This window comes from Myotis davidii, unplaced genomic scaffold, assembly GCF_000327345.1.
Source record: "Myotis davidii unplaced genomic scaffold, ASM32734v1 scaffold192, whole genome shotgun sequence".
Classification (NCBI taxonomy): Eukaryota; Metazoa; Chordata; class Mammalia; order Chiroptera; family Vespertilionidae; genus Myotis; species Myotis davidii.
Window position 1 is genome coordinate 130737 of NW_006284346.1, and position 11799 is coordinate 142535.

The 11799-nt window shown below is 49.8% G+C and overlaps 1 protein-coding gene across 1 annotated transcript in view; it reads right to left on the reverse strand.

Moving 5' to 3' along the window:
- The window catches only part of RARB (retinoic acid receptor beta), a 452328-nt gene that overhangs the window by 2307 nt on the left and 438222 nt on the right, over window positions 1–11799 (reverse strand). The window contains 3 exon segments of the mRNA XM_015570906.1: window positions 936–1094; window positions 1897–2101; window positions 9505–9681. Coding sequence (XP_015426392.1) covers window positions 936–1094; window positions 1897–2101; window positions 9505–9681 — 541 coding nt within the window.

Below are 11799 nucleotides of genomic sequence, written 5' to 3' on the forward strand. Positions count from 1 at the left end.
AAGAGAGCAATCGCTACACTGATGGAGAGAAACTTCACCAACAACGATCGTAAGGACTATTCATTTTTCTTGAGGTTTGGATGTTCAGGTAAAACGAGTCAAATTTACATACACCAGAGCATTGTAGAAAGCTGGAGTGAAATACATAAAACTAGAACATTAAAAAGCTTGCCATATCGTACATTCTCTTTTTCTAAAATCCTCACCCGAGGATATATTCTACTGACTAGAGAGAAGAAGGGATTGAGACAGAGAAACATCCGTCAGTTGCCTCCAATATGCACTATGGCTGGGGATCAAACACACAACCTAGGTAGGTGCCCTGACCAGAATCAAACCACCATCCCTTCAGTGCATCAGACAACGCTCCAACCAAGTGAACCACACTGGCCACGGCTATATATCCATTCTCTTGAAAACAGTTTTTCTAATCTTTGGTCACCTGAATTTTAAAACTCTCATCATCTAAGATTGAGTAAGGTAAAATTTCAGGTTTTCTTTTCTTTGTAAGGGTGGGTACTATTTCATTCCTTTTGATTTCAATGAGAAGTACATGCTAAAACAAAACCAACAAAAAGGCAGCTATTACCAAACATCCTGAATTAAAACATGGGGGTTTAGAAAAGCAATACAACCTGCTCAGGACTGCAGGCTCCATGTCATATAGACAGCGCAGACTGGGGACATACCTTTACCCACGTCATATAGACAGCGCAGACTGGGGACATACCTTTACCCACGTCATATAGACAGCGCAGACTGGGGACATACCTTTACCCACGTCATATAGACAGCGCAGACTGGGGACATACCTTTACCCACGTCATATAGACAGCGCAGGCTGGGGACATACCTTTACCCACGTCATATAGACAGCGCAGACTGGGGACATACCTTTATCCACATCATATAGACAGTGCAGACTGGGGACATACCTTTAGCACTGATGCTGCGGAGATCTGTGATTTTCATTAAGATCTTTGGGAACATGTGAGGCTTGTTGGGTCGTCTCTTTCTTATATAAATTTTCAGGGCTTCCAGCAATGGTTCTTGTAGCTTATCTACTTTTGTTGGTTCCTCAAGGTCCTGGCGGTCTAGATACCGGAAATAAAGTTTTACACAATTAGTAGCGGGACAGAAAGTTTCACACTTTCCAGGCTAGAGCGTCATTCCTTGTTCCGACTACATTATGACTTTATTAATTTGATGGTTCAATCACATGTGCAACTTTGAAGATATATGCAACTGCTCTGGGCAGTGATACTTGAAAATGATTGTCCCCCTTGTTGGAGGAAGGCACATTTTGAGGGCTGCTTGCTTTTATCCCAGGGAGAGCATTACTTCTCATGACCAGGAGGTGTCACTACTGAACTGAATTAAAGCAAACCTTGAGCCGGATGGTTATGAAGGCAAGGTAAGTCGTCCCCTAATTAAAGCCATTACTTTTTAGCCACTATGATTCGGCCTCCTGCGAGCTGATAGGGGTCACTACAAAGAAGAAAGCCTTATTTTATCTCAGCCCTCTAAGGGCTGGTAGGGGGCCAATCCAATGACTTGGATTCCGGGCCACTAAATTAGCAAACAGCACACGCAAGTCCCTGGGAACATCATTAAAATGTCCCCAGGTAGTTCGTTTTATACTGTGATGCTACCTTTAAAAAAAAATACCTGTGGCAATTGGAGAAATAGCATTTTGATATTTCAGAGCAGAAGGATCCCAAACTTAATTTATAACAATATGGAAAAATGCAATAAACCCCAAGCATGCATGCCTGGCTTTATTCACATGCCTTCTTCTAAGTAAAATATCTCCAAAATGGAGATGAAGTTTCCCCCATAAATTACAAGTGCAAGTTGTTCCTGGAATCCCCTGAGGGTTTGCTAGGTAGTCGGTACCTCCACAGATTAAGCAGATGGCACTGAGAAGGCCTGTTTCTGTGTCATCCATTTCCAAAGGCAGGAGCTGGTTGGCAAAGGTGAACACAAGGTCAGTCAGAGGACCAAATCCAGCATTGTGCATCTGAGTTCGATTTAGGGTAAGGCCATCGGAAAAAGTCATGGTGTCTTGTTCTGGGGTATACCTGGTGCAAATTCTAAGAATCTGGAAGAAAAAAAAACACACCTAGATTGGATGGATCGTCAACACCAGCCTGTCCGCACAGCATCAGTCAGCTCTAGGCGGGAGGTAGCATGAGGATTTCCAAGGTGCTCCCACGTCCCAGGAGGTGCTCGGCCCCCTCTCTATTGTTGAGTGTCTCCTCAAGCTCTTTCATTAAAAGAGTTTAAGAGTCACAACACGGGCTGAAGTCATTTTAGAGAATAACAACTAGGACACAAGAAATCTGTCTAAAAGTCATCTATTTGAGTCAAATAAACATTTACCAAGGACCTACTTATGTCCCAGGCACTATGCCAGGTGCTAGGGATAAAAAAAAAAAGAGATTCTTTTTTTTTTTTCTAAATGAGCTTACAGCCTACCAAAAAGAAAAAAAAGGGGGGGGGCAATATCTACCATGTATTAAATGCCGAGTGCACATCAAGTGTTACACATGCCCTACATTACATCTTGCAAACGCCTCGGTGAAGTGAATATTATTTACATATTGCAGATGAGGGACTGAAGCTCAGAAGTGGTAAGCCATGTGCCCAGTGTCACCCAGTTGACATGTGGCTGAGTCAGATTCAAGCCCAGGTTAGGCTCCCTCTTGCACTGCCTCGGACACCGCGTACCACAGACAACTATGACTCAGGAGCAGGAACGGACCAGCAGGGAGCTGGGAGTTCAGAAGGGAAGCTCCGACGCAGCCAGGACGAACTCAGAGCAGACTTACGGAGAAGAGGCAGCGTTTCAAGAAAGCCAGGATGTAGGGGTGGGATGTCTATAGGCAGGAAGCCTGGCTCACCCTGCCACAGTCTCCCAATCCTGCCTGATAAACGGCCCTGCTGATCCCCCTAGGGCAGTGGTCGGCAAACTGCAGCTTGCGAGCCACATGCGGCTCTTTGGCCTCTTAAGTGTGGCTCTTCCACAAAATACCGACTTCAGCGCATGGGCCACGAAGTTTCAATCGCACTGTACATGTGCACCCACACGTGGTATTTTGTGGAAGAGCCACACTCAAGGGGCCAAAGAGCCGCAGTTTGCCGACCACGGCCCTAGGGCGCCTGCTGCCACGGAGTTGCCTGCTCCTTGCACTGTGCCACCAGAACGCCTTCCTTCTGTACACAGACAATCCCGGGCGGCGTTCCCATGCCCTGTGGGTGCTAACTGCTGGGCAAAGTCAGGATGCTCAGTATTTATGGGCTGAGAACCGCAGACACCGGTCTGGTTTGGAACCAAATGGGAACTAAGTGAGTCTTTGCACTTCAGCACGCTGCCAAGGTGTGCCTGCGTGAGCGCTGTCCCTGCAAGAAGGAAAGGAACCGGGGCTTGTCGGAAAGGAACGGCAGGCCAGGATTGAGACATCTGCAAGCTGTCATGGCTCCCTCAGGCAGCCAAGTCCGAACTGCAGGGCACAAACACCTCCGTACTGTCCTCCTCAGGAGGGTTTTCCTCCTGAGAAGCTGAAAGGTATTTGGATTCCGATGAAGCATTTAAACGATGCCCAGTTGCTTCTCTCCCTAGAAAGTCCAAACCAAAGCCAAGTACAAATGGGCCGTCCAGAGCCGAAGGTGCGCGGCCTGAGATGGAAGAATGCCAACGTCTTTACCAGGGGCCTCCACCTCAGCCCTGCCCCCCACCGGGCCCTGGGCAGCACGGGGAGCTTCATTTCGTCATAGTGGCAAACACCAGTGCGTCCCCAGGATTCCAACACCCTTTGTTGAAAGGAGGGCCTCTCCGCTGGGAAGAGGAGCGCACAAGCCCCACGCAATGGTGGGAAATAGCCCAGGGGAGGCTGGCAAAGCCGCGGCTGCTGGGCAAAGCTGGTCCTCCTCCGGGCAAGAGGGCCCTCGCTTCCTGTCTGCAAAGAGGACCGAGTCTTTTCCCATGGCTCTGGGTGTTTCCTGGGAGCACACTGCTGGGCTGCCTCTCTGGGAGGATGGCTCTGAGCATCTGACATCCCAGAGGCAGAGCCGGGCACTCATCCACCTCTCTTCTGCTCCCTGTGGCCACCAATCCAAGCCACCGCTGCCCCTGTGGCCACAGCATGTTGTTCACAATGTTCATCAGAGGAGACTTCGCCTTCCCTGCGAAAGTCCCTCCCTCCGATGGCAGGTAGTTATCTCACACCCCTAATATCCAACCTTCTTCCTGCGGCCCCCACGGCCTCTGTCCCTCCCCCCTCCCCCGCCCACTAACGTCTGGTCACAGTGGTCCCCTTTCTGAGTCTCCAACCACTCGTTGCTGCTGCAAAGCACTTGCTGCTCGCTCTGCCTTTGATGCTTGTCTCCTGATCTTCACGTGGCCGACTCCTACTCAGAGCACAGCAAACACCGCTTCCTAAAGCCCACGACCTCCTATCATAAAATATGCCCACAAACCCATTGCCACGAGTCTTTTTAAAGAGTGAAGCTTCATTCCCCTCCCCCTGTGTGTGGCCTGGACCCAGTGCCTTCATTCTACTGAAGGAATACGGGTCAGTGATGGGTGTGACTTTGGAGACAAAGTCATAAAGGTCATCCTGGCTTCCTTCTTGTTCCCTCTCTTCCCTCTCCAGTTCCAGGGGAAGCTGGCTGACCTGTCATGAGGACACTCAAGCCGCCCCATGGAGAGGGCCTAACGTTGCTAACCAGCACTAACTCGCTGGGCAAACACAATGAGCTACTTTGGAAGCAGGCCCGCCAGCCCGTCAAGCCTGCAGCCGATGCAGCCCCAGCCCATGTCGTCTGCAACCTCATGAGAGGCACCGAGCCAGAGTCCTCCAGCTAGGCCAGGTCCCCACCCACAGGGACGGTGTGTGCTGATGACAAGTCATGTTTCAAGCGGCTAGGTTTTGTGGCAACTAGTTATGCAGCAATAGATAACGACGACAGCATCCTTGCCTTGAGCTGCGCACGCATCTCACGTGTAGCTGAATGCATCTTCCCCAAGTACACGCCTGTGTAACCACCACCCAGATCAAAATACAAATGGTTCCAGCACCTATAGGCTCCCTCCTGATCAAGCGTCCTTCCTCAAAGTAACCATCACTTTGACGTCTCTCCCTGTAGATTACATTGGCCTGTTCTTGAACTTTAGAAAAATGGAATCACACAGTATAGTCAGTCTCTCTCTCTCTCTCTCTCTCTCTCTCTCTCTCTCTCTCTCTCTCTCCCCTGGCTATTACTCCATATTGCATCTGTGAGAACCCCCAGGGTAGTGCCTGTAGTGGTGGTTCTTTTTCAGTGCTGTGTAGTATTCCACAGCATGAACCATCACCCAGCACCACCCCTCTCTGAGCTGCCTGAGAAGCTGAGCTCTTAGCAAAAGACTGCTCTGCCGCCTCGCTCCCTGCTATTTCTTTGGCAAATAGGGCAGTGCCGTCCACACAGCCGGTGGCCACTGAATACTTGTTAGATAAAGGAACTCATCAGAATCTCTCCCACCCTGTAACACCGGAGGAGGGCATCCAGGGATGTCTAAGTTTGTAGGGGCAGGAGAACACTCAGATTGCTCCCCCAGTTCAGTCTCTGCACTAATTGTGTTTGGCAACTGGTGGGCAGACCGGGATCTGATTTGAGTGTTTATCCTCCAGTGCTTGTGGGAATGTCGAAATCGTGATAATAACAACAATAAGCCCGAGCTGTGCGCGGCCGTCTCCCCTGGCAGCACACAGTACCTATTGTGTGAGCTCATGGGAATGACATTTTTTCCCCGTGGGACCTGCCACCAGCCCGCCAGTCCCGGGAAGGATGTGGGCAGGCGCAGGATCTCGGCCCACGGTTCCTGCTTCCAGACCAGCACTCCATATCTTTGAAAATGTGAAGAGGATTATGTGGGAATAAGTGGAATAGTATATTTTATTTAACTGACTTAGATCCAAAATATTTTGGTTTCCATGCATAATGAATATAAAAACCATTAAAGAGATACTGTACATGTGTAAACAAGAAGTCTTTGAAATCAAGCGTGTATTTTTACCATTACAGCACTTCCGATGCTCAGCAGCCACAGGTGGCTCGTGGCTTCCATATCGATGAGGAGCACACAGGTCATGTGTGTCTGTGTGTGTCTGTGTGTGTATGTGTGTGTGTGTGGCAGTTCAGTACAGCTCACAAGGACAATCTAGGCCAGTGATCAGCAAACTGCGGCTCACGAGCCATATGCGGCTCTTTGGCCCCTTGACTGTGGCTCTTCCACAAAATACCATGTGCAGGTGCGCACGTACAGTGCGATTGAAACTTTGTGGCCCATGCGCAGAAGTCAGTATTTTGTGGAAGAGCCACACTCAAAGGGCCAAAGAGCTGCATGTGGCTCGCGAGCTACAGTTTGCCAACCACTGATCTAGGCTAACCCAATATTGATACAGCAGTTAATTTAAAGGAGTAGTTTGCCTGTGCCAGGTACTGAATGCTTCACATGCATTAACCCAACCAACTGTCCCACAGCCTTATTGAGGACGAGTTACTATTATACCCATTTCACTGAAGACATAACTGAGGCTTAGAGTAGTCACACCGCTTCCTGAAATTCACAGCTCCCAGTGGCAGAGCTGGGATTGGAGCCCCAGGTGTCTGGCGCCAGGCCCACCCTCTTAGCCACTGCACTGCCTGCCTCACAGTGACTTCTGGTGACGGTGACCTCTGGGCAGCGGCTCCACACCGCAGCTGAGAAAGCTGGGACTCAGACACAGGGCCTCCTCATGATGGCCCAGCGGCCAGAGGCGATGCTGAGGCCTGAACACAGGCTGCGGGGCCCCAGTCCGGAGCTCGCTCCTCCCAGGCTGGGGTGGGGGCCTGTCTCTGCTGAGGGTCAGGGCCCTGTGGGAACCGCCCTGGGTGGCAGCACAGTCACAGGTCCCCGGGACCCCAGGACCACAAATCATGGATGGATGGCAGGCAGGGCAGTCACTTTTGCGTCACCAGAAGCAAGGTGCGGCTGTGACTGGTGTGGGAATGTTTTCCCTGCGGGAGTGAGGGCAGCGGGTGGCAGGTCCCAGGGAAGCCCCGTGTCCCACAGGGAAAGACCCCACACTGGAGGCTTCCACAGATGCCATCCTCGGACGGCAGCCAGTATCCTGAAATTCCAGTTTTGCTCTTCAATTCATTTGCCCACGCACCCATCCATCCATCCACTCACAAATATCCAGCGAATGCCTCGTGTGTGCCTGGGATTCTGCCAGGTGACAAACCCCCTGTGGCCCTGCCCTCACTGAGCCAACAGCCCAGAGTATAGACATCACCAGGAAACACATCTAGCTACAGTGCAATAGATCTTAAGTGCAACGGAGAGCGCGTTCCCAGCACAGCACCAGCCCGCAGGCAGGCGACCATCAGGACAAACCACACAGGGCAACGCCCTGGTGGCTGAGAAGGGGTGGCACTAGGTCCCGGCTAGTGGTACCACCTCACCTCTCCCTTCGGGGGCTGAGAATCACTTCAGCCCCTGCCTGTCTGTCCTTTTAGTCTGTCTGCCTCACTCTATCCATTCATCAATGGCGTGGATGAGAAAATGCTTCTAAACAGCTCAGCCAGTTGACATTCTCAGCCAATGGAAGCTCTTTGAAGCTGTGCATTCTCAGGATCTCGGGATTAACTGCCTTTGCTACAAATTCGAGGGACTCTCAGACTGTCACCACCTGGCAGCTAGACAAGCACAGAACTAAGAAATGAGCAGCGAGAGAGCCAAAGTCAGCCCGAGCATCAGGAAGGCTCTGGGCCCACCGGGTGGCCATGTGATGCAGGGGCCTCAGAATCCCACAGCCTTCCCTGGCGCAGACCCTGACTGGCTGTGTGTCACCTCACCCATCACCCAGCCGTCCTAGGCCTCTGGGCACCTCTCTCTAATCGTGTGGCAATCACCCAGTCTCCACTAATATATTGGGGGTGTTCTGAGGCTTAGGGGAAATTCTACTGAGTGCTACATTTGAAGCACTTGTGAGCCAAGCATTCATAAGGTCATTATTCTACTAGATAATTATTAACATCATTACTGATTTGCCCAGTCGCCTCTTGTAATCTCTGGTGGTCTAGCTAGTTCTCTTCACATGGCCCACGCCTCCCACATCACGCCCTGCTTATGCATCTGATCTTCTCATGTCTGTACTTTTCAGGGCTTCGGAGTCCAAAGATTTGAGGCTTGAGTTTGGGCTCCAGCACTCACCGGGGTTGGGTGACTCACCTAGCCTCCAGCTCCTTATCTGTAAAATGGGCAGAATCTCTGTTCCTAGGCTGAGTTGTGTGAGGTGCAAATGAGCTGAGCTTTGCAAACTCTTCAGGGTGTGGGTATGTGACAGATCGATGTTGCTCTGATGTTTCGTGTGTGTGTGTGTTTTTTTAACATTCTTAGGTTCATCTCAAACCCTCTAATTTTATGAGAATAGAAAAATGTCACATATACTCTCAGGATCCCTGGAGCCTGTAGGCTACTGAGTAATCATTACCACTCCTCCAGATCCAACTTGCAAACAGAAAGACACATAAACATTCAAGCTTCCTACAAGACTGCCCTTCCAGGATCCTCTCTCCCCCTGAGCAGGACTGTGTGTGTGTTTACTTACAGTGAGTAACTGTTTGCTTTGCAGAACTGTTTGTACCCAAAGCTATGAAAGATGTAATGAAAAGAAAAATCTACACTTTTTAAATACCTCAAAAGCTGACTGTCTCTTCCCTATTTTCTGGGATGCCTCCCCGGGGCCAGCCTCCCATCCGTGTCCCTGGAGGCCTGTCAGCATACAGTCTCCCAGGCAGGACACGCCCCTGCCACCACTAATGGGAGCTGCTTCTCCGTCCAAGAAAACTGCCTTAGACAGAACCGATCGCCCACCCCTGGAGCCCCCACCAGGGAGAGAGTGGGCATCCAGCCAGCAGAGACCTGCAGAGGACAAGGTGTGACAGCGCCCTCACCCATGTAGGGCCGTAGAAGTCACAGTGTGAGAACAGCAGGAAGTGGAAGGGCATCAGGGATCCCCTGTGCACAGTTGGGGAAACTGCGATCCGTGGAATAAAAAGATTTCCCAAGGCCACCAATGGCAATGGTGTGAGATCAGGGGATGGGACAAGGCTGCTATGGGCCACCTCCAGTGGTTTAGCCTTTCAAAGACCTACAGGGCTGTAGATGGGAAGGGTTGAGGGGGAACAAGCTGTCGCTGGAGGTCCGTGACCAAGTCTGGCTGGACCTGTTCCCAAGGTCATGTGGAGGGGGTTCCCCCACCATGTAGAGAGGGTTGGAAGGTTCTTTCCAACTCCAGGGGCTCTCTGAGCCTTTGGCGGCTGAACGGAGGTGCAGGCTGGGAGGAGGGACTGGGTGCCAAGGAGGAGGCAGGAAGAGAGGTCGGGGCACTGGAGCCTCTGAAGGTCTTCACAGCCTCTCAGTCCCCGATTCCGCCCGCCCCAAACCCTTTACTAACAGGTCAGAAGGGCACCTACCAGGATGTCCAGGCAGGCGGCCTTCAGCAGGGTGATCTGGTCTGCGATGGTCAAGCTGGTGAAGCCTGGCAGGCGTTTAGCAAACTCCACAATCTTGATAATGCACTTGGTGGCCAGTTCGCTGAATTTGTCCCAGAGGCCCAGGTCCAGCCGGACTCGATGGTCAGCACTGGAATTCTAAGAGGGAGAGAAGACACCACAGTTGCTGGGGAGCCCTGTGGAAGGTAGGAAACTCAGCACATTTCCTGATAATGTGCCTGCATGTCAGTGTTGGCCAGGGAGCATCCTGGTGGTTTGGCTGAGTTTTCAGTTTAGATTTACCTTCTCAAAATCTTATTCCTTACCACTGGATCACCAAATGATAGGTGAGGTGGATTTCTCTTTGTGCAACTATCCTATATAATAAAAGCCTAATATGCTAAGTGTCTGATTGTCTGGTTGGCTGTTCAACCAATCAAAGCGTAATATGCTAATGATATGCTAAGGCCACTCAACCATTCGCAATGACATGCACTGACCACCAGGGGGAAGACAGTTGACCAGTAGCTATGATGGGCACTGATCACCAGGGGCAGACTCTCTGACTGGTAGGTTAGCTTGTTGCTGGGGTCCGGCCGATTGGGACTGAGCAAGACAGGTCGGACATGCCCTAGAGCCCTCCTGCAGTTCCTCCCTGGCTGGCCAACCTCCCACATCCCTCCCCAGCCCCAATTGTGCACTGGTGGGGATCCCCTGGCCTGGCCTGCACCCTCTTGTAATCCAGGACTCCTCAGGGGATATCTGAGAGTGGGTTTCAGCCTGATCCGGCAGGCCAGGCTGAGGGATACCACTGGTGCACAAATTTGGTGCACAGGCCTCTAGATCCAGTAATAAATGACAGAATAATGGAATAAGGAGCCACCATGTTAGAACTCTGATGAATGACTGGCTCTAGGCACTGACCATCAGTGGTTGCTATTATCTTGAAAAGAGGCAGCCTGCCATATGGGTGTCCTGATGGAAACATGTACCACCACCTATGAAACGTCAACCCAGAATCACAGCACGTGTTTAGGTCTAGCTACAGGAAAGCCAAGAGACAGAGGAGCGTGCTGAACTACACCACGCAGGATGCGACTCTCAATACCCAAGAGGCAGAGACCTCATAAACCCAAAGGATTGCTTTCTTCAACAGATACATTGCAAGGGGCATAAAGAAACGGGAAGGGAAACCTATAGATTAACAGAGGCTCCACCCAGATGCTCATTAACTGATGAATGGATAAGCTGTGACACACCAGGCGGCAGAGGGCTAGTCAACAATGACGACAACGGAAGCGTATGTCTGGCTACATACGTTTGCCAAACTCCTAAGACTACACCTTTAAAAAAAGATAAAATTTGCATTGTTCATTTCACTTGACTTTGAGGTTGACATTTCATCATTTATAACCTGATAGATTATAAAGAAAAAAGGGAATAAACATCTCTTAGTGTTTGTTATATTTGTAAGTTGGACCTCTGAAAAGTCTCTCTACACATGCAAAATTATTTACACCATTTTGCAGAAGAAAAACTGCCCTACATCCTTAATTATATTGTAGGTAGCCTATGCTTGGGGTTTTCAATATATGCTGCTGTGCTCGAATGATGTCTATATATATATATTCTTGGTAACTGCAGACAGCAAAGATGTTCAAATAGGCCTTAGGCTGTTTTGCTGATACTTGCTCCATGGCTACGAGCACCAACTAATCTCCCATGTTCAAAGGCTGTTAAATCATGTTGTTTACCCATATCTTCAGAAAAAAATCACTTCTGTCGTGGTAAACAACCTGCTTTCCTATTTATAATGGTCTGGCCCTCTAGCAACTTCAGTGTGAAATTACAGCTAATTTGCCTACAAATGTCAGGTGGTCATAATAATCTGGCCACTCACTGTATTTCCATAACGGTATATAATAATTTCTACTCGTCCATAGATATTGGTATTTCTTGTACTGAATATAATGAGGAAAAAAAACATTTCAAGAATTGGAAAAAGTAAAACATTGCTGGTAAAGAATTAAATATGTAATTAAACAGATTTTATTTTCAGCCCCCATGGCCCCAAACAGAAAAGCCAGGACCCTCCACCCCTGCACTGAAGATGATCATCCCCTCTACCATCCCCCCATCCTGCTGGATGTTTATAGCACTGATCTCCTAACACACCCTGCCAGGCACTCATTATACAGGAATTCCTGTCTCACTTTTTAAAGATATATTTTTATTGATTTCAGAGAGAAAGGAAGAGGGTGAGAAAGATAGAAACAT